The 23,015-nt window shown below is 38.8% G+C and overlaps 1 protein-coding gene and 2 pseudogenes across 1 annotated transcript; all 3 read left to right on the forward strand.

The window, feature by feature from the left end:
- The first annotated feature begins 1,553 nt into the window (after window positions 1-1,553).
- Window positions 1,554-8,286, forward strand: LOC150006145 (gastrokine-1-like). Its single transcript, XM_090280280.1, has 6 exons — window positions 1,554-1,613; window positions 3,538-3,591; window positions 3,680-3,817; window positions 6,578-6,688; window positions 7,239-7,386; window positions 8,046-8,286. The coding sequence occupies exons 1-6, from the start codon at window positions 1,602-1,604 to the stop codon at window positions 8,138-8,140; spliced, it is 558 nt and encodes a 185-aa protein (XP_090136406.1). The 5' UTR covers window positions 1,554-1,601; the 3' UTR covers window positions 8,141-8,286.
- Window positions 8,287-12,790: 4,504 nt separating this feature from the next.
- LOC150006146 (ADP/ATP translocase 2 pseudogene) lies at window positions 12,791-13,901 on the forward strand (annotated as a pseudogene).
- Window positions 13,902-14,441: 540 nt separating this feature from the next.
- LOC150006147 (phosphoglycerate kinase 1 pseudogene) lies at window positions 14,442-15,692 on the forward strand (annotated as a pseudogene).
- The last annotated feature ends 7,323 nt before the right edge of the window (window positions 15,693-23,015 follow it).

Here is a 23,015-nt window from a genome sequence, read left to right on the forward strand (position 1 = left end):
AGGCTTTTTTTTTTTTTTTTTTATTTCTCTCTTTCTCTTCCCTCCTTTCTTTTTTTCTTCTTTCTTTCTCTTTCTTTCTTTCTTTCCTTCTTCCTTCCAATGTCTAATCTTACTTATTTGTTACTCTTAGAAAATCTCATTTTTGACTGGACTCAGACTTATAGTTAGAAGCTCTCAGAAAGGACAGCCTTCATTTGTTGGCAATCTGTTCCCGACATTTTTCTTTGGCCTCCTTTGTTCTCTTGGCCAGAAGTTTAGCATATTCTGTGGCCTCTTTCTTCTTCTTCTTCTTCTTTTTTTTTAGTATGCTGTTTCTTCAGGAAATACACTGACATTTGTGTTGCAGAACACATGGAGTAACAAAACACAATCTTGGGTACTTGTTCCTAGGTTTCTTATCTTCTTTGTTTAAGAGCTTTATCACAGCATACCAGTGGACATCATCTTTGATCTGAAAAGTCTGCAGATTCTGCCAGCTCTTTTGGGCCCCAGGTGATGAGGTACAGTAGTATCAGTGAGACCAGGGATATCTTTCTTCCCTTTTTTTGCAATGACCAAGCTGAGAACAATGAAATTGACATCCACAATGCAAGCTCGAACAGATTTGTGCTTTATCTCTCCAGTGCTCCTTAGACTATAACAGCAATGCCCCTTCCTCAGTAGCAGGCAGATGTGGCCATGGATCAAGACACCCTGCTTCCTGGGGAAACTTTGTTTGTTTTTCCCACCACTGATCCTAACCACATAACCCTTTCATTCTTCACCCAGAACATCAGCAGCAGCTTCTTGGTCACATGTTTCTCATAAAAGGTACAAAGTTTGCATTCATTGCCTATTTCAATGAGTTTCAGGCAGCCAGTGGCTGGGAAAGTGATGTTCAACTTCATCCTGACGCAGCCTACTACCTCGGAGGCATGACAAAAAAGAGCAAGAGGCATTTTTAAGATGAAATGACAAGGCTGAGTGACTAACTGGATGTGGGGTCAGAAGAATGGGCTGAAGACAGCCTCCAGAATGTCCAACCATATATACAGGTACTATGATAGAGAGAGATCGGGACTGAAGAAAAAGGGATAGGTTGGTGGGGGTAGGTAATAGAATATGGTTAGCCTAAGCAAAACCATTACAATGGTTTCAGGTAAAGGTATGAAGATAAGGTCATTCCCACATTCTTACAGGAGCTGCTACCTGGAAGGCCCAGTGTGACCACAGTTTCTCATCTGTGGTCTTGTTTGATTTTAGGGATTATTCATTTTCTGAATCCGAGTAATATCAATATAGAAAATATCCAGACCCACCCTTCAGTCGGACCAAAAGTTATCATAAGTCATATTGAGTTTGTTGTGATATCTGCAACTTCAACAAATGATGAGTCAGATTAATTCCATGTCAAAGTGCCTTACTTACCAGGTAGATATTCCAAAAACTTCTTGGTACACTAGACTGTGACATAGATGTGGGTAATGAAGGAAGATAAGTCTTTGACTCCACCTGGTCACACCTAGTTTGAGTAAAGTCAGTCAAGTACAAATATGAGAAGGCTTCTTGTCTGAGTCCATGCCTGTCTACCTTCTCCACTCCATTGCTTTGGTGAAGCCAAGATGAGGTTCACAGTGAGTATAATTTTCTTTTTGAATTTATTACCTTATAATAAGAGACTGTCAACCTTCTGAGCTAAAGGCGTATGCTTCTTATGACAATATCACCATAATGGAAAATTTTAGCTTAAAAAATTTCTCTTTTATTTTCATGAAATTGTGACATTTATAAGCATCTCTATAGAGAAGGACATTTATCCTGGGATCAGACAGCTGTCTGAGCATCTTATACCATGTTATCTTTAATAAAATTACTTCCCAGATCTCCTGAGTTAAGTCTGCACAGAGAACAAGCAGTCCCTAATCCCTAGAGAATGTCTGATTTTTTCCCACATTCTTAAATTCCTCTTTTACCAAAACTCCTAAGTATGTTCAGGCGAGATAAAAAAAAAAAAACATATTATCAAAACAAATGAGTGAGAGACTTAACTGTCACATTCTCAGTTGTTAAATGGATCTCCAAGTAAAAACAGTTTGCCTTGGATCCTTTCCACTGTCATTTATTCATGAAAATACCTGAAACATGAAGTTAGTGCAACATCTCATTTGTGGTTCCAGATAAAAGGCTAATAGAGTACAGGTGGATCACAAAATTCTGCCAAAGTAACTGGTATCATATGTCTCTTTAACAGCATGCACAGGGCTAGAATCAGATGAGTATTTTTGTGTTTCAATATACTAAATACTAAAATTTATTACAGCAGACTCTGCTTCATAATTGAGTGTAAAATTATTATCTAGAAATAAGTTCCAAAGACGACAAACTTAAAAAAAAGGGGGGGGGAGGTCAGATTTGTATCTCTCCTAGTTCTGCCATGAACAAGAGTTACACGTTGGCCAATACAAACTTGATCAAGTTGCTTAAGTGACTTCTGAAGCTCAATTCTGTCATCTGTGAAAGGACTACATTGTACTAGTCATCTCTAAAATTTCTTTCACCTCTTGACTTTTTTTTTTTCCTGAGACTAACTTTTACTTCCTCCTTAAGCTATCAGGAGAAAAAAATTAAGCAAATAAGAAAAATTACTTTGAATTACCAGTGCATTTCTTTTCTTTTCTTTTTTTTTTAATTTATTGATTGATGTTTAGAGAGAGGGAAAGGGAGGGAGAAGGAGAGGGAGAGAAACTTCAATATGTGGTTGCCTCTTGTGCTCTCCCAACTGGAGCTGGCATGTGCCCTGACTGGGAATCAAACCTGCAACCCTTTGGTTCGCAGGCCGGTGCTCAATCCACTGAGCCACACCACAGGGCACCAGCGCATTTCTTAAACCATTTTTGTCCCGGGTAAAAAAAAAAGAGAATTGGTACTAAGAATTAGGTACCCTGCATAAAGTTCTGTGTTCTGATAAGTATAATATCATGTACACAGTGAAAAATAACTAAACCAGGTACCCTGGGACAGTTATTGACGTCCCTTCTGCTAAGCATACCTCACATCCAGGCACTCCATACTTTGCCTCTCAGCACCAGTATTCAACCTGCTTGCTAATCTATTGATTTCTAAAAATAAAAATTAAAAGATCTCTTCTGCTATTAAGAGGTCTGGAAAAAGAGGAAACATTCTTATCAAATAGGGAAATTAACTTAAATCATTTTCAGATGTAATTCTTAGAACTTATGAGCATTTTCATATAAAATATGCTATTCACTTTCAAATTTATTTTTCAATATACTAACACTCTATTATTTTTTTCACAAGGCCTACATTAAAATTCTAAAACTATATATCACAATAACATAATTACTATTAACTTACAATTCTACATTATCATTAAAACTTTCTATGGTTAAAAATATACAAGGTCAAAGAACAGAGAAACCATTCAGCAGAGTGGTAAAATTAGTAAATATTTTCTGTAAGCTTGGATAGAGAAAGAAGGAAGGGGACATTGCTTTGTCATGTGACTGGAGACCAATATTACAATATTTGTGATTTCAGATTGTCTTTGCTGGACTTCTTGGTGTCCTCCTGACTCCTGCCTTTGCTGACTATGTAAGTCTCACTTTTTAAAGTGTGTTACCAAAATGTATTTGCAAAGAAATGTGGTATTAAATTACTATCAATTTCTTATACATTTCAGAATATCAATATTGGTGATAACAACAACAGTGGTGGAAGTGGGCAGCAGTCAGTGAGTGTCAACAATGAACATAACGTGGCCAATGTTGACAACAATAATGGATGGGACTCCTGGCATGCACTCTGGGATTACGAAACTGTAGGTGGCCAACATGCAATTTCCATTTTTTACAAACATGAAGTTTCTTTTTTAACTAAAAAAAATTGCCTATTAATCATAAAAATTAAAAATAAATTCTAATTGCACATAAGCATAGTTATAAGCAAGAGTGCCTATTTTGCTCACCCAGTTTCACCCCCTAGATATAACTGATGTTAGGAAGTCTTTGCAATCAGTGAAAATTCAAACCAATGAACAACAATTAGGATCCACTATGTTCAAGGGATTGTTGGTGCTATAAGACAAGTATGAATATACTTTTGCTTTGCCTGCGAGATATCTTGAGGAATGCTCAAAGACCATCACAACATTCCTGCTGCCAAAGCATAACCTGTCTCATTCTGTCTTCAATTTCCTTTTAGAAAGACAGAAAGTGACATTTCACCTGCAATACAAAAGGATCAAAGAAAATGAAAATGATAATATTAATTGGCAAGGGAAGTAAAAAACACCCATCTGTGGTTAGAAGACCCAACTGCGCAATTACCAGCTCTGTATTTAACAAACTTTATACTTTTAAAAAGCCAACTCTTTATTGTTTTAATTTTATCATCTGATCAATTAGAAATCTAATTCCTGTCTTATCTACCGCCTTCAAATGTAAATATCAAAGGAGATTAAAATGTGATGGTGAGAAGGAAGTAACTTCCAGCCAAGATGGAGGCTTAGACTGACACGCTTGGTCTCCCTCTACAACTAAAAAGGAATACAACTACCTCAAAACAAAAGATAACCAGAAATCCCAGAAAATAAAACTACATGGAAGCCCAACATATGAAGTTATAAACCAGCGGTGCTCATCCAGATGGGTAGGAGGGGCGAGAAAATGCGGTGCTGTCCACGGTAACAGTGGGGATGATGGCAGGACTGCGAGAAACACCAGGGGAGCAATCCCGGCTGCAGTCGACTCCTGGCAGCTCGAGATCCCAACGCTGGGGAAGGCGGCCACCCCATTGCCTTGGACGGTGAGGCCCAGAGGGCGGGGGGATGGATCCTGGTCTCTCAGCGGAGAGTAATGGCAAGAATACATCTTGGACCCCCACCCCCACACAGCACCACAGTGTGGGGGGGGGGGGGGTGGGAGAGTTGCCGATTGCTGCTGGTCACCAGGTAGTGATGAGTGCACGAGGCTCCACCCCCTATAGCCTGCCCAGGAAGCAAAGCTAAACACAAGCCTGTCGGAATGAAGCAGACTACGATTGAAATCCCGGTGACGCAGCTCACCAGGCAGCAGATGAGGAACCTGACAGATGAACAAATAGAAAACCTTTCTGAGGCTCAGTTCAGAGCTATAGTTATAAGGTGGCTTACAGAATTAACAAAAGATTTGGAAAAAGACAGGGAAGGAATGAAAGCTACTCATACTGAAACAAACGAAACACATAGGAGACAAGTGGTGAGGAAATAAAATCCACAGATCTAATCAACAAACCGGAACATAGGGAAGGAACAAACAGTCAACCAGTGCAGAAAGAGGAAACAAAAAGTAAGAAAAGTGAGGAGAGGATCAGAAACCTCTGGGACAGCTATAAGCAATCGAACATTCGAATTATTGGATTGCCAGAGGGTGAAGAAGAACTAGAAATTGAAAAATTATGTGAAAAAATAATGAAGCAGAACTTCCCAAACTTGGGGAAGAAAATAGACTTACAGGTCCAGGAAGCACAGAGAGTTCCAAAACAACTGGACCAAGGGAGAACCACTCCAAGACTCATTATAATCAAATTGTCAAAAATTAAAGATAAAGAGAGAATCTTAAAAGCAGCAAGAGAGAAGAAAAGAATCATGTACAAAGGGGTCCCAATTAGACTATCAGCTGATTTCTCAAAGGAGACCTTGAAGGCAAGAAGGGACTGGCAAGAAATATTCAAAGTGATGAAAATCAGAAACCTACAGCCACAAATTCTCCATCCAGTGAAACTGTCATTCAGAATAGAAGGGCAGAGAAAGTGCTTCCAGGACAAAGTAAAACTGAAGGAGTTCATTAGATCCACACCACTATTATATGAGATGTTAAAGGGACTGGTTTAGAAGAAGGAGGATCACAACTATGAACATTAAAATGAAAACTGCATCACAAGAACCAACAACAGAAGCTAGGGAATTGAAACAAAGGCAAACTAAATAGGCAACAAGAGTGGAAAAAGAACTATAGGTATGGGGAACATATTGGGGGGAGTTCAGCAGGGAGGGGGAATAGGGAAAGGGAGGGAGATGGTACAGGAATTAAGAAGCATAGTAGGAAGGAATGGAGTAGATAGGAAGAGGTTGAGAAGAACTATATGCACAACCAATGGACATGGACTAAAAGGGGGGGACAACTGGAGGTAGGGGGGCCACCGGGTGGAAGAGAGCAGATAGAAAAGAAATTGGGACAACTGTAACAGCATAATCAATAAAACACATATTTTTAAAAATGCGATGGTATTTTAGTACACTTCAGCAAAACAGACCTGTGTAAATGACTCTTACCATGACTGTTACATTTTACCTGTAAAATGACTCTTTACCTGAAAATAAAGCAACAAGTTAGACACTCAGTCTCTGCCCTCAAAGAGTTAGTGGTCTACCCTTAGAAATATTAGCGATAGATATTATTGCAAACCAGGGCCAGATCCTGCACTCTTATCCCAGTTCATTGTGATCTTAAAGTTCCATATCTTCTGCTGGTGAAACTGATTTCTGAACAGAAATCTCCTTGAAGAACATGCTTCTCACTATCTACCACCTTCCTAACAGGGCTTTGCTGCCGTCAGAGTGTTTCACAAGAAGGCATGCATTGTGCACAGAATGAATAAGGATGCCTTGCCTTCTCTTCAAGCCCTTGATAAAATGGTCAAGGAAAAGAAGGTAAAAATAAAAGTCTTTTTATTTTTGTTCAGGGTAGGTCTTATGATCTCCAGTAAGTAATGAGGTCACAATCATTCCTTCTTGACCACAGTAGTATGCAACACAAAAGAAGAAGTGGAATTGGTAAGTCCCTGAAGAGAAGCATATGGTGCCACTCAAATGCTGTGGCTCACATCTGTTCATAACTGATAAATGGGTACCTTTCATTGACCAGGTAGAGAAGATAAATTAACTACATTCTCAGAAGCTCGTTATCATGTAACTCAAGCCAGGAGATATAAGATGACCAAGTAAGGCCCAAGCTTCAGAATAAATTTAGCCTCAGACTTCTGTTTTTATGAGAAACTGAGGTTTCAAACCAGTTAAATCCCTTGGGACACTTAGAAATTCCGAGATACACACAGTTGCCATTGGTTTTCCTTCATTTTGGTTATGAAAAAATTATAGTCAAGCAATACTGCCTGTATATCTTGCACACAACCTTCAATTCAACAAACCACTGGACTTAGCATTCATTCTCCCTCTTTTTCCCTGTCTTTTCCATACTCAGCTTCAGGGTCAAGGACCAGGGGGACCACCTCCCAAAGGCCTCATGTACTCCATCAACCCAAACAAAGTCAACAACCTGGAACAGTTTGGAAAATCAATCGTTGGCATGTGCAAAGGGGTTCCAACATACATGGCAGAAGAAATTCAAGGTGAGTAGCCTCCCTACTGTATGCTACAAATTAGTGTTAGTGGAATTGTCAGACTATTCTCAGGTGTGTCCACAGAGAACACCAAATACTCAGAGATCGTAAGCAAGGCTAATACTTACACAGCACTTGATCCTTGCTGTGCACTATTATACATGATTTAAGTGTGTTAGTTCATTTGCTCCTGGATGAGGAAACTGAGAAAAAGAGAGAGGTCACAAAACTCTTGCCTGGGTCAATTCTAAGCATTTTGGCTCTAGATTCTGTGCTATTAAGCATTCTGAAATACTTCCCTTCAAGGAAGAACTAGAGAATATTGAAGACATAGTCAAAGAAATACATGAGTGAATAAATGAAAGGATAAAACCAATAGAATCTATTGACTTTTTATTGCTCAATCACTTAATTTCTGGACATCCAAAGAATAACTTACACAAAATCAAAGTATCCACCTAGGAGCCTAACCTAACAGCTACTTTCCAGATCTTTGAATTGATCAATTGATTTAATTTTGATAGCTAGCTAGCTACATCTTGAAATTGTTGCAGAGCTAGTTTGGAAACTCTGACATCCCCTTCTCCCCACCCTCTACCCACAATATCACATTCTTCAAAAAGTCCTTGGAAAGATATTGATGCTGGTTTTTTGTTTCCTTTTATCAGGAGCAGGCCTATTTTTCTACTCAGGAAAGTGCTTCGATGTTAATGTACTCTGGATTTTGAACATTTCTTTGTGTGGAAGTACAGAGGAAAACTAAAAAAAATGTCGCGTTGGGTTTAGTCATCAAAATATTCTATGCAGAAAAATGTGGGTTCTAATGTTTTTTATCATGTCATTTTGAAATATTTTCTTCTGGTTATGTTTAGTTGCTTTAAGTTTCAATAAAAACTGTTTAGCACTGAATTTAGTTTAACCTGGAATTCCTCATAATTTCCATTTGGTCAAAAGTGAAATGTGTTGGTAGCAAGTTGTCAAAGTGCACTAGACCCAACTATTAGCCTATATTCAGAAACTGCATCCTTATAAAGAACTCCTTCAGATGCTTCAGATATACTAACCACAACTCTGGGAATGGCTCCAACACCATCCAACTGCTCTAAAAACTGCTCTATAGTTGATGTGCATAGTAGTGTTTCAGATGAGCAAAATAGAAATTCACTCAAAGTAGCTTATGCCAGAAAGGAGGGGAGGATGTTTGTTGTAAGAATAGTGGAGTATCTAAAATAATCTGAGAGTTAGAAAAGCAGCTGGTATCAATGAGCCAAAACCAGGAACTATATTGACACCAAGACCCAAGTCTCCTTCTCTCTCCCTGAAGCAATGTGTTAACTCCACTCTACTCCCCTCTAACTTCCGTTTTTCTCTTCTTTCCATTTTGTGGATGGCTTTTCCTATACTCATGGCAGAAGATGGCTGCACTAAAATGTGAGCTTCATCTCTCAGGTTCACATGTCTTTCCACCACAAGAGGTAATGTCTAACGCTTTTGAATCCAAACTCCAATTTTCCTTGACCCTGTTTGGTTCAAGAGTTCATGACATCCACACTTTGAGGGCCAGGGATGTGAAGTCACATAGTCCACATACAGCAATGGGCTCTCCAGTGAAAGAGAAAGATGTCAGAGGAAATAAAAACCTCCAGATGTTATGTATGATAATAAGAAACAACAGTAAAATTTTTAAAATTGCTCCCATATATTTTCTTTCCTCCATGCCATAAAGGATATCTAATCCATTCCCATGTCTTCAGATAGGATATTCCCTTTTACCCCTATCAAACAAAGACATTGATTTCTACCATTTAAAAAACTGTCAATATTTACCATCCTAATTGAGAGGAAATTATAATAATTTTCTTTAGCCTGAGGCAATTTCATTGCTGTTCACATGAAGCATACTACCAGTGTAGTAGAACTTCCAAAATATTCTGAAGCCATGAGATGTGGAACCCTGTCAAGAACCATCAAAGATCAAGGTCTTAGATATAACCCTATTGTGAGTGAGAAAGAGCTAGAACTGTGACTCACAAAATGGATGCAATGTAATGTGGCTGACTCTGGGAACTGGTGAATTTCATGTTTCATAGAAGAATTGTCTAGCCAGTATTTCAGGATAAGAAATTAAATTCACCAGAAAGACAGAAAAATTCTAGGTTATATATACCTATCAAAATATATGAAGAAAAACTAAGAATTTCAAGAGAATTTAACAATCTCACTATACTAAAGTTCTAACACATATGTTTCAACAACTTGTAGATGAAGCAGTTGAAGATATAAAAAATGTTAACACAATTAACAAGCTTATTTTAATGAAGATATATATATATAACACTGCATAATACATGTTCTTCTTAAGCATATATGGAATATTTACAAATATTATCACATGCAAAAGGATAAATCAGATCTCAAAAAATTTCAGCTGGTTGGTATCATGAAGAACATATTTTTTTGACTTCAATTTAAGACAGAATAAATAGTTCCTTCCAAATAAATCAAGATAGTTCCATTTGTTTTGAGGTTGGGCAACATACTTTTAAATAACATATGAGTCAAAGAAAAATTCATGATGAGAGTAGAATATATTTTGAACAGAGCATTAATAGAAGCAGTTCATATCAAAATTTGTGAGTAGCAGCTATAGCAATTTATAGTCTTAGATGTTGGTTTTATAAAATAAGAAAGTATAAAAATTGAATCAAGCACTGAATTTCAAAAGTGAGTGAAAAGCATAAAGTATTCAAAATAAAGAGGAGGAAAGAAATAATATGGACAATATCAGAAGTTAATAATATAGAAAACAAATATACAATAGTAATACTCAACAAGGTCAAAATTTGGCTCTTTGGAAAAGCAGAAAATTGACAAATTTTAGGTAAAATTGACCATAAATAAAGAGATAAATCACAAACAACTCTAGAAATAAGAAAAGAGTAGTAAGCTATAGATGCTATATTAGGTGTTAATAAAATGATACTGTAAACAACTTTATATCAATAAATTTGAAAGCTTAGGCAAACCGAATTCCTAAAAAACTAACTTACTAGAGTGCACTCAAGAAGAAATATAAAGCCTTAATAATTCTATAACCAGTAAAGGAATTAGTTCAGAAGTTTAAAAACTTGACACAAGGAAATTCCACACCAAAAGAGTTTTTACATTGAGATTCAATAAACACTGAAAACGTAATTATTCTAATCTTATAAAACTTTTAAGTGTATAGGGGAGAAAAAAGGAGTTCTCTAAGTCATTTCACAGGAATATTATTAACCTGATTTCAAAACTTGATAGGGATTTATGAAAAAGGAAATGTACAAGGCAATCTCTGTCATGAAGATTTGTACAGGGAGATCCAAGATGGCAGTGGAGTAGGTGAAGCTACACTAACTTCCTCTCAGGACCAAACTGAAATTAAAACCAAAGAAAAATCACCCTGAATAACCAACTTAACACTATCTGGAGAGAAGTCTTATGACCGAGAACTTAAGGAAGAAATCACATCACCATGAGACTAGTAGGAAGTGCAAAGGTGTGAGAGGACTGGCAGGGCTCACACAGGCAGCAGCTGAAGTTCTGTAGGGATATTTCAGCAGCCAGAAGCGAGTTCCCCTTGAGAAGTATGGGGTCCCAAACCCAAACTAGACTCCCCAGCCTACAACACCAGAACCAGGAAAGGAACTCAAATAACATCTGGCTGTGAAAAACAATGAAGATTCTGTTTTCCAGGGAAAGATGGCTACAGACACAGAGAGCCAATTAAAGGGCCAACACACAAAATTTCACTTGCAGCCACTTACCCTGGGCTCTGGAAGAGAAAGAACAGAGCAGACTAGAGCCACATGAGGGGAAAGAGCTGAAGGATCAGCCACCAGGATCCCAGTGCTGAGTCACTCCCCACACTACAGAGGCCTACTTTCCCAAATGGAGCACTCCCTTCCATGTGGCATCAACCTGAGTGGAAGCAATAGCCCCACACATAGGAATCCCTTTTGCCCCACCTTGTGAAACTTAAACCCAGCTGATGAGGAGCACATCTGGGGGCATTCAGAGTGAATAAACCTAACAGAAAGCCCCCAGGCAGAGGCAGATCTCTGGGAGTTTTAAGACTTTAGCTGACCCTCCCCAAAGGTCTGTGCTTGTAAAAGCTGGCATTGTTGTGAAGCTTGGTTCTTTCTGCACACACTGAGGCCCAGCAGAGGGAGCCATAAGCTGTGGATCTCTGATAGCTCCAAAAAAGTTGCTCAGAGCCAGGCACAAGCAGCGACTGACATAGGTCTGCATCAGAGGCAAATTAAGGTCAGTTGAGGCCCTGGGTGCAGAAGAAAATATCGGGCCCCTTAAAAGAAACAAAGACAGGGAAAATAAAAATACATGTTAACCATATTTTATGCAGCGTAATAATGAAACCAAACTTGGTGTCATTAGAAAAAAGTGTAAAGTTGGGCTTTTGCAGGGCCCTTCAGAAGTTGGGGCCCACGGCACACACCTAGTGTGCCTGCCATTAAATCCACCTCTGGTCTGCACCAGAGTCTTTGAAGATCTACCTAATACAGAGAAACAAACACAAAGAGATAGTCAAAATGAGAAGACAAAGAAACATACCCCAAATGAAAGAACAGGAGAATTCTTCAGAAGAAAGAGCTAAGTGAAATGAAGGCAAGCAACTTATCAGATATAGAGTAAAAAGCAATGATTGTAAGGATGCTCAACAGCATGGAAAAAGACATAGATACCATAAAAAAGAACCAGTCATAAATAAATAAAGAATGCAATATCTGAAATAAATAATACACTGGAAGGAACAGGAGATTAGATGAAGCAAAGACTGAATCAGTGATTTAGGAGACGGGGTGGAAAGAACAGTGAAGCAGAGCAGAAAAAAAAAAAGAAATTTTTAAAACTGAGGAGAGTTTAAGTGACCTTTGGGTCAACATGAAGCATAACAACATCCACATCATGGGAATACCAGAAAGAGAAGAGTGTGAGCAAGGGATTGAGAAACTATTTGAAGAAATAATAACCAAAAACTTCCCTAACCTGGTGAAGGAACAAGACAGAAGTCCAGGAAGTTCAGAGTCCCAGTCAAGATAAACCCAAAGAGTCCACACCAAGACACATCATAATTAAAATGGCAAGCTTAAAGACAAGGAAAGAATCTTAAAAGCCTCAATAGAAAATCAGTTACTTACAATGGAGCTACCATTAGACTGTCATCTGATTTCTCAACAGAAAGATTTTACACCAGAAGGGATTGGCATGAAATATTCAAAGTGATGAAAAGCAAGAACCTACAACCAAGGCTACTATTCCCAGCAGGCTATCATTTAAAATTGAGAGCCTACAGCTGCGGAGTCCCAACCGGTTCTGAACCTAGTTCTGCGTTCTTTCGCTCCTTCTTTCCTTCAACATGACAGATGCTGCTGTGTCCTTTGCCAAGGACTTCCTGACAGGTGGAGTGGCGATGGTCATCTCCAAGACAGCGGTAGCGCCCACTGAGTGGGTCAAACTGCTTCTGCAGGTGCAGCATGCCAGCAAGCAAATCACCACAGATAAGCAATACAAGGGCATTATAGACTGCGTGGTTCATATCCCCAAGGAGCAGGGAGTCCTGTCCTTCTGGCGTGGTAACCTGGCCAATGTCATCAGATACTTCCCCACCCAGGCTCTCAACTTGGCCTTCAAAGATAAATACAAGCAGATCTTCCAGGGTGATGTGGACAAGAGAACCCAGTTTTGTTGGTACTTTGCAGGAAATCTGGCATCGGGTGGTGCCGCTGGGGTCACCTCTTTGTGTTTTGTATATCCTCTTGATTTTGCCCGTACCTGTCTAGCAGCTGATGTGGGCAAAGCTGGAGCTGAAAAGGAATTCAAAGGCCTCCGTGACTGCCTGGTTAAGATCTACAAATCTGATGGGATTAAGGGCCTATACCAAGGCTTTAATGTGTCTGTGCAGGGTATTATCATCTACCAAGCTGCCTACTTCGGTATCTATGACACTGCAAAGGGAATGCTTCCAAATCCCAAGAATACTCACATCTTCATCAGCTGGATGATCACACAGTTCATCACAGCGGTGGCTGGGTTGACTTCCTATCCATTTGACACTGTTTGTCGCCACATGATGATGCAGTCAGGGTGCAAAGGAACTGATATCATATACACAGGCATGCTTGAATGCTGGAAGAAAACTGCTCGTGATGAAGGAGGCAAAGCCTTTTTCAAGGGTGCATGGTCCAATGTTCTCAGAGGCATGGGTGGTGCTTTTGTGCTTGTCTTGTATGATGAAATCAAGAAGTTCACATAAATTATTTTGTAGTCTTTCCCCCTCCCCCATGAACAGGCATGTTGTATTAAGTAACATATCTTGAGCATTCTTGACAGACTGTTGACTGTCTATTTATCAGTGGCAACTTTTTACTGGTTGAAAATAAGGAGCAGTAATATTCATCTGACCAGTTTTCTCTTGAAGCCATTTCCATGGTGATGGTGGGACTCAATTATATTTTTTATTTCAGTCACTCCTGGTAAATGACAAATTTGAAGAAATAAAAAATACCTGAAATATAAAAAAAATAAAAAATAAAAAAATAAAATTGAGAGAGAAATACAGACTTTCCCAGACAAGAAAAAAGCTAAAAGAGTTTGTTACCACCAAAAAGTATTGCCACAAATGTTAAAGGGCTTTCTTTAAGAATAAGAAGAAGAAAAACAGAGAAAATTAGTTAAAAATAAAATGGCAATAAAAACATACCTATCAATAAACATTTTAAATGTAAATGGTTTAAATGCTCCAGCAAAAGGCATAGAGTAGATGAGTGGATAAGAAAAAAGACCCGTATATATGCTGTCTCCAAGATATACACATTAGAAGAAGATACACACACACTAAAAGTAAAGGGATTGAAAAAGATATTCAATGCAAATGGAAAGGAATAAAAAGCTGATGTAGCAATACTTATATCTGACAAAATAGACTTTAAAAGCAAGACTATAGACATTCACTGCAGTCTCCGTCACTGTGTGGTACTTTGGCCTCTCTCCGCTGCTCTATTGCCAATATGTCGCTTTCTAACAAGCTGACTCTGGACAAGCTGAATGTGAAGGGGAAGTGGGTCATCATGAGAGTGGACTTCAATATTCCTATGAAGAACAACCAGATAACAAAGAACCAGAGAATCAAGGCTGCCATCACAAGCATCAAATTCTGCTTGGACAATGGAGTCAAATCAATTGTTCTCATAAGCCACCTGGGTCAGCCTGATGGTGTTTCCATGCCTGCCAAGTACTTATTAGAGCCTATTGCTACAGAGCTCAAATCTCTGCTGAGCAAAGACATTTTGTTCTTGAAGGACTGCGTGGGCTCTGAAGTGGAGAGAGAGTGTGCTGGCCCAGCCACGGGGTCTGTCATCCTGCTGGAAAACCTTCGCTTTCATGTGGAGGAAGAAGGGAAGGGAAAAGATGCTTCTGGGAATAAGGTTAAAGCTGAGCCAGCTAAAATAGAAGCTTTCCGATCTTCGCTTTCCAAGCTAGGTGATGTCTATGTTAATGATGCATTCAGTACTGCCCACCGAGCCCACAGCTCTATAGTGGGAGTCAATCTGCCACAGAAAGTTGGAGGCTTTTTGATGAAGAAGGACCTGAACTACTTTGCCAAGGCTTTGGAAAGCCCAGAGCGACCCTTCCTGGCCATCCTGGGCAGAACTAAAGTTGCAGACAAGATCCAGCTGATCAATAATATGACAGACAAAGTCAATGAGAAAATTATTGGTGGTGGAATGGCTTTTACATTCCTTAAGGTGTTCAAGAGTATGGATATTGGCACCTCTCTGTTCGATGAAGAGGGAGCCAAGATTGTGAAAGATCTGATGTCCAAAGCTGAGAATGGTGTGAAGATTACCTTGCCAGTGGAACTTTGTCACTGCTGATGAGTTTGATGAGAATGCCAAGACTGGCCAAGCCACTGTAGCCTCTGGCATACCTGTTGGCTGGATGGACTTGGACTGAGGTCCCGAAAGCAGCAAGAAGTACACTGAGGCTGTCACTAGGGCCAAGCATATTGTGTGGAAAGGACTTGTGGGTGTATTTGAATGGGAAGCTTTTGCCTGGTGAACAAAGCCCTCATGGATTAGGTGGTGAAAGCCACTTCCCGGGGCTGCAACACCATCATAGGGAGGGGAGACACTGACACTTGCTGTGCCAAGTGGAACACGAAGGACAAAGTCAGCCATGTCAGCACTGGGGGTGGTGCCAGTTTAGAGCTCCTGGAAGGTAAAGTCCTGCCAGGGGTGGATGCTCTCAGCAATGTTTAGTACTTTTCCTGCCTTTTGGTTCCTGTGCACATCCCCTCACTCAAGTTAGTGCTTTCTGCATCTGTACTTGGTGTTAGCTAAAATCTTCCCCCATGTCAAGATTCAGCAAGTGGCCAAGAGATGCAGCCCAGGAACACGTAACATGGTTGCACAGAAGCATATCATCTTACCTTTACTGCATCCTGGGTTTGACAACATTCTTTGGGATCCCATATGAATTTCTTAGTGGTCAAACCATTGTGAATTCTAGAGGGTATATATTTATATTTTGCCTGTTCAAGTAAACTGTTACCTTAATTCTCTTCTTGGAGTAGCTCACTCTGAATAGCTTTGTCATTGTTTTGCTACTGGGCATGAAAACAAGATGAAACCCCAGTTGTAGGGAGGGAGGGAGATGAAGCTGGATACCTATTAAATAAATAATAAAAGTATTCATGGAAACTGGAAAAAAAAAAGACTATAGTAAGAGACAAAGAAGGGCACTACATAATGATAAAGGGAGAAATCCAACAAGAGGCTATAAGCCAACACAGGAGCACCTGAATATATAGAGCAAATTGTGATAGACATAAAGGGAGAGATTGACAGATACACAGTCATAGCTGGGAATTTCAACACCCCTTTGACTTCAATGGATATATCTTCCAGACAAAAAGTCAGCAAGGAGACAGTGGCCTTAAATGAAACACTAGATCAAATGGATTTAATTGATCTTTTCAGAGCATTTCACCCCAAAACAGCAGAATATGCATTCTTTTCAAGTGCACATGGAATGTTTTCTAGGATAAACTACATGTCAGGACGCAAAACACATCTCAATAAATTTAAGAAGATTGAGATAATGGCAAGCATCTTCTCTGACCATGATGCTTTGAAACTGGAAATCAATCACAAGAAGAAAACCATAAAGTACACAAAGACATGGAAGCTGAATAACACTTTATTAAACAATGAAAGGTCAACAATGAGATTAAGGATGAAATAAAAAAAAATATCTGGAAACAAATGAAAATGAGAACACAACACCCAAAATCTATGGGACACAGGGAAAACAATTTTAATTCATAGCATTACAGATCTATTTCAAGAAACAAGAAAAAGCTAAAATACACAACCTAACTTTATACTTAAAGAAACTTGAAAAGAACAACAGAGCTCAAAGTAAGTAGAAGGAAGGAAATAATAAGGAGCAGAGCAGAAATAAACAAAGTGGAGTCTAAAAAAAATACAAAGTATCAATGAATCAAAGAGCCAATTCTTTGAATAGATAAGCAAGATTAACAAACCTTTAAGCAGACTTATTGAAAAAAAGAGAAAGGACCCAAATAAATAAAATCATAAATGAAAGAAGATAAACAACTAACACCAAAGAAATACAAAGGATTGTAAGAATATATTACAAACAACTATATGCCAATGAATTGGACAAACTGGATAAAATGGATAAATTCCTAGAAACATACAATCTTCCAAAAACTAAATCAGCAAGAATCAGAGAATCTGAATAGACAGATTACACCTAGTGAAACTGAAGCAGCAATATAAAAAAAGAAAACCAACAAGCAAAAGCCATGGACTGGATGGCTTCACTGGTGAATTTTACCAAACATTCTTCTCAAACTATTCCACAAAATTCAAGAGGAGAGAGGACTCTCATTCTATGAGGCCAGCATTATCTTAATTCCTAAACCAGATAAAGACACTAAGAAAAAAGAAAATTATAGATCAATATCCCTGATGAACACAGATGCTGAAATCCTCAATAAAATATTAGCAAACCAAATACAGCAATACATCAAAAAGATCACACACCACGATCAAGTGAGATTTATTCTGGGGATACAAGGTTGGTACAACATTCACAAATCAATAGATGTCATACAACACATAAACAAAATTAAGAATAATAGCTACATGATCATATCGATAGATGCAGAAAAAGCACTTGATAAAATCCAGCACCCATTTATGATAAAAACTCTCAGCAAGGTGGGAATAGAGGGAACATACCTAAACATAATAAAGGCCATATATGACAAACCCACTGCCAGCATCATACTCAATAGTCAAAAACTGCAATAATAATTAAATTAACAAACAAGTGCTGGTTTGGATGTGGAGAAAGGGGAGCTCTTTTTATGGTATTGGTGGGAATGTAGATTGGTGCAGCAATTGTGGAAAGCAGTATGGAGTTAAGTCAAAGAATTAAAAATGGAACTGCTTTTTGACCCAGCAATTCCTCTTCTAGGACTATATCTAAAGAAACCCAAAACACTAATTTGAAAGAATATGAGCACTTCTATGTTCATTACAGCATTGTTCATAATAGCCAAAATTTGGTAGCAGCCCAAGTGTCCATTAGTAGATGAGTGGATAAAACAACTATGGGACATCTACACAGTGGAATACTATGCAGCAGTTAAAAAAGAAAAATTTTACACTTTGCAACAGCATGAATGGACATGGAGAACATTATGCCAAGTGAAATAAACCAGTCAGAGAAAGACAAGTACCATGTGATTTCACTCATATGTAAAATCTAATGAACAAATTGAACTAATAAGCAAAATAGAGAAAGACTCATAGAGAGCAGACTGACAGCTCTGGGGGGTGGATGTTGAGGGATGGAGCAAAAGTGAAAAACGACTCATGGACACAGACAACAGTGTGGTGATTGCAAAGGGGCAGAGAGGTTGGTAGAGGTGGAAGAAGGTTATAGGGTGATAAATAATAATGGAAAAAATACAATAAAAAAAGTAGAAATGGAATGTTTTAATAAATCAACTGAGCAAAGTGTAGAAAAGACAGTAGAGCATGACTGGTGGATTTTTCCTAGCAATGACAGTTGATTTGACATGAGGAAATTTAAAAAGTAATTTTTCACATTAAAAGATTGAAAGACACCAGTCTTATAATGTATCTAAATAGTAGCAAGATTATATAATAAAACTGAGTATTCAATCATAATAAACAAATAATTCTTAGAAAATTTGGGGTTAAAAGAAACTTCATTAAACTAAGATTATATATTTTAAAATCTACTGTAAGCATTATGTAAAACAATTAAAGCATTCTTGTTAAAGCAAGACAAGATGCCTGCATTCTAACTTCTCCAAACATTGTACTGAAAGTTAGTAAAGCAAGAAAAATAAATATTAAAAAGGGAAGAAAGAAAAAAGGAAAGGAAGAAAGAAAAAAAGAAAGAAAGAAACTATTATTGTGTCCAAATAACATGGTTTTCTGTCTTTAAAAAACATGCATTTGTAGGTTAGTTAGGGAAGTCAAAGCATTATGAAAGGTTCATGTTTACAAAAATAACTATTAAGTATTGAGATATCAACAGCGTTTTGATATATCAATAGCAAACATATGGAAACTTTATATTTTATTTTTTTGTCCTTTTTAAAAAATTTTATTGCATTTATTGGGGTGACATTGATTAATAAAACTGTATGGGTTTTAAATGTGCAATACAATTCTATAATACATCATCTGTACATTGTATTGTGTGCTCACCATCCAAAGTCAAGTCTCCTTCTATCATCATTTATCTCCCCTTTACCCTCTTCTACCTCTCCATACCCCTTTTTCCATCTGGTAATCATCATATTGTTGTCTGTGCTGGTGAGGGTTTTATTTCTTAATTCCCTCACTTTTAATTTTAACCAAGTCTCCCTGCCCCCTTCCCTCTGACAGCTGTCAGTTTGTTTTCTGTACCTATGAGTCCATTTCTTTTTTGTTGTTGTTGTTAGTTTATATTGCTCATTAAATTCCACATATAGGTAAAACCATATGGTATTTTTCTTTCTCTGACAGCAAATATATAGATCTTCTTTTCTTATCCATTCAGCTACCCTATGTCTTTTGATTGGAGCATTTAAGACATGTACATTGAAAGTGATTATTGATAGGTATGTATTTATTGCCATTTTATTCTTTATAACTGTTTTCATTCTTCTCCTTCTCCTTCCCCTTCCCTTTCTCCTTCTTCTCTCCTCCTCCTTTTTTTTCTTCTTCTTTTTCTAGAAAGCCCTTTAACATTTCATGTAATACTGGTTTGGTGGTAATGAACTCCTGTAGCTTTTTCTTGTCTGGGAAGCTCTTTGTTTCTCCTTCAATTATAAATAATAGCCTTGTTGGTTAAATGATAGCCTTGCTCGGTAAGGTAGCATTGGTTGTAGGTACTTGCTTTTCATCACTTTAAATATTTCATGCCAATCCTTTCTGGTTTGAAATGTTTCTGTTGAGAAATCAGCTGACAGTCTTATAGGAAGTCTCTTGTTGGTCACTAACTTTCTTTTGTTTCTTTTATAATTTTCTTTGTCTTTAACCTTGCCATTTTAATTATGATGTGCCTTGGTGTGGGCCTCTTTGGGTTCATCTTGATTGTAATTCTCTGAACTTCCTGGACTTGTGTGTCTTTTTCCTTCACCAGGTTAGAGGAGTTTCAGCCATTATTTCTTCAAATAGTTTCTCAATACTTTGCTCTCTCTCTCTTCTCTTTCTGCCACCCTTATGATGTGGATGTTATACTTCATGTTTCCCAAAGGCCATTGAAACTATCCTCATTTTTGTCAATTATTTTTTATTTTTGTTGCTCTTATTGGATGTTTTTTCTTCCTTGTCTTCCAAATTGCTGATTCAATCCTCTGCTTCATCCAACCTGCTGTTTATTCCTTCTAGTGTATTCTCCATTTCTGACTGATTCTTTTTCATGGTTTCTAGGTTCCTTTTCACGCTATTGAACTTCTAAGTTCCTTGAGTATCCTTATAACCATTTTTTAGCACTTTGTATCAATGGTAAATTCCTTGCTTCCATTTCATTTATCTCTTTTTCTGAAGAATTTTCCTGTTCTTTTATTTGGGCATGTTTCTATGTCTCTCCATTTTGGCTGCCTCTTTGTGTTTGTTTCTATCTATAAGATAGATCTGTTATATCTCCCAGTCTTGGTAGAATGGCCTTATGTAGTAGGTGTCCTATCAGAGCCAGTGGCACAGTCTCCTTAATCCATTAGTAGGGTCCTCCAGGAATGTCCCTTGTGTAGGTTATATAAGTCTTCATTGCTATTGGCAATGGGGTTGACCCCCAGGCTGGCTGATTGTGAGAATCAACCTGAACCACAATGTATGAGTTGTTGTGCAGGTGCTCACCATATAAAGTGAAATTTGCCTTACAGGCTCTGGTGCCTGCCAGGTCTCTCTTTGGGTATACCTGTTGTGCAGCTAATTGGATCCTGCTGATGTTGTCTGAAGCTGGCACTGGGTGTGTTTGTTCTGGGGACTCTTGGAGGGACTCTGGTGCAGATCAATGTCAGATGCTACCTGTGGCTGGCCATGGTAACCTGTTTGGAGCTACAAAGTGATTCACAGTTTGTGGCTGCTCCTGCTGGGTCTTGATGTGCATGAGAAGGATCAGACTGTACACCAAGGTCAGCTTCCATCAGCACCAAGTCTGGGGACAGCTGGACAAAAGGCCCACGGCACCTCAAGATCTGCTTCCACCTGCCTCCACCTGCTGGCTGTCTATTAGACTCAGTTATTGAAAGAGCCTCAGACAGTAGTTGTATTGCTTCAGGTACGTTCTCAATGAGTCACCAGGCATGGGTGAATGGTGTTCACCAGATTAATACAGGTTCAAACTCATTGTCGGTGCTGGGTCTGAGGTGACACAGCAAAAATCCCAGGGTACAGCAACTAAAACTGCCACCCACAGGGTGTATGCAGACCTTTTTGGTGGAGAGGGGTCTTGGAGTCATCAGGATGACGCAAGCAGTGTGTTAGGCCCAAACAGACCAAGATTTGGTGAAGATAAGTTTCTGCACCACTCAGGCATGCAAGGGAAAAATGGCCTCCACTCTAGAACCACACAACTCAGTCCACCCCAAATTCTGCCAGAAGCCCAAGCTCAGCAAGGTAGGGTCACCGGGAGCCACCTCCCATGATGGAGACACTGTTCAGGTTCATGGGAAAGAAGGAGAAATTACCCCCACCAAAAACCACACAACTCAGTCACTGATACCTCCTAAATCTGCCTGGACCTCTACACCCAAGCCCAGGCAGCTGACACCTCAGCAGGACATGAGCTCCACAGGTTAGGGTGACAGGGAGTTCAGAGGGTATTACAATTGCATTCCTCAAGGCTGATGCTGTAATGAGGTGAATAGCTTCTGTGGTATAGGAGAGGAATTCAGCACAGATACCTTGGAAACTGTCTCTTCAGCTCTCTCTCCATAGCCACAAACCCCAGCCTGTCCTCATACAACTCTATTCCTCTTCACCCTCCCTCTACCAGAGACCAGGATAAGTGGCTATGAACAAGATTTTGTGCATTGACCCTTTAAGAGAGTGTCTGTGTATCTCACAGACTCCTGTTTCTCTCTGGCAGACAGAATCCCCACTGATTTTCACAGCCAGATAAAATATGAGTGCCTCTTCCCGACTCTGGTGCTCTGGGTTGGAGAGCACATGAGGTTGAGATCCCACACTCCTCTGGGGGAACCTTTGCAGCTGAGATATCCCTCCAGTATCTCAGCTGATGTCTGTGAGAACTGGGCCAGTCCTTTTCACGTATCCACATTTCCTATCAATCTTGATGTGGCTTCTTCTGTAGATCATTGGTTATAAGACTTATGTTCAGCTAATCTTCAGTTGGTTATTCAGGTTGATTGTTCTGTATTTTACTTGTAATTCTAGTTTGGTCCTGGGAGAAAGTGAGTGTACCTTCCACCTACTCTGCTACCATCTTGAGTCTAAAGTTTTAAAAAATATTTTATTTATTTATTTTTAGAGAGAGGGGAAGGGAGGGAAAAAGGGGAGAGAAACATCAATGTGTGGTTGCCTCTCACAGACCCCTAACTGGGGACCTGGCCTGCAATCCAGGCATGTGCCCTGACCTGGAATCAAATCAATGACCTTTTGGTTTGCAGGCCAGTGCTCAAAGCACTAAACCACACCAGCCAGGGCTAATTTTTTTAAATAGTATTTATAATAACAGCAAAATATATCACATACTTAGATAAAATTATTTACCTTATTTGACAACATTTCTTAAGCACCTTCTACACGTATACCACTATGCCCACATTTGAAATTCATCAGCAATTAAAAATGTAAAGCTCCTTGGTTCATGTAGCTAGCATTTTAGTTAGAGAAGTCAGAAATAAATGATAACTCTAATCAACACAAAAACAAACAAATACATAAACAGTAAGATATTTGGTAAGATAGTAGTAAGTGTAGTATTCAATAGTAGGATAGAAAAATGATAAATCCTAAGGGCAAAGTGCAGACCACAGTAAGGGGAATCAAGAATTCCAGGGGGGA

Source organism: Furipterus horrens, unplaced genomic scaffold, assembly GCF_987537825.1.
Source record: "Furipterus horrens unplaced genomic scaffold, mFurHor1.1.pri manual_scaffold_6, whole genome shotgun sequence".
NCBI classification, from domain to species: Eukaryota; Metazoa; Chordata; class Mammalia; order Chiroptera; family Furipteridae; genus Furipterus; species Furipterus horrens.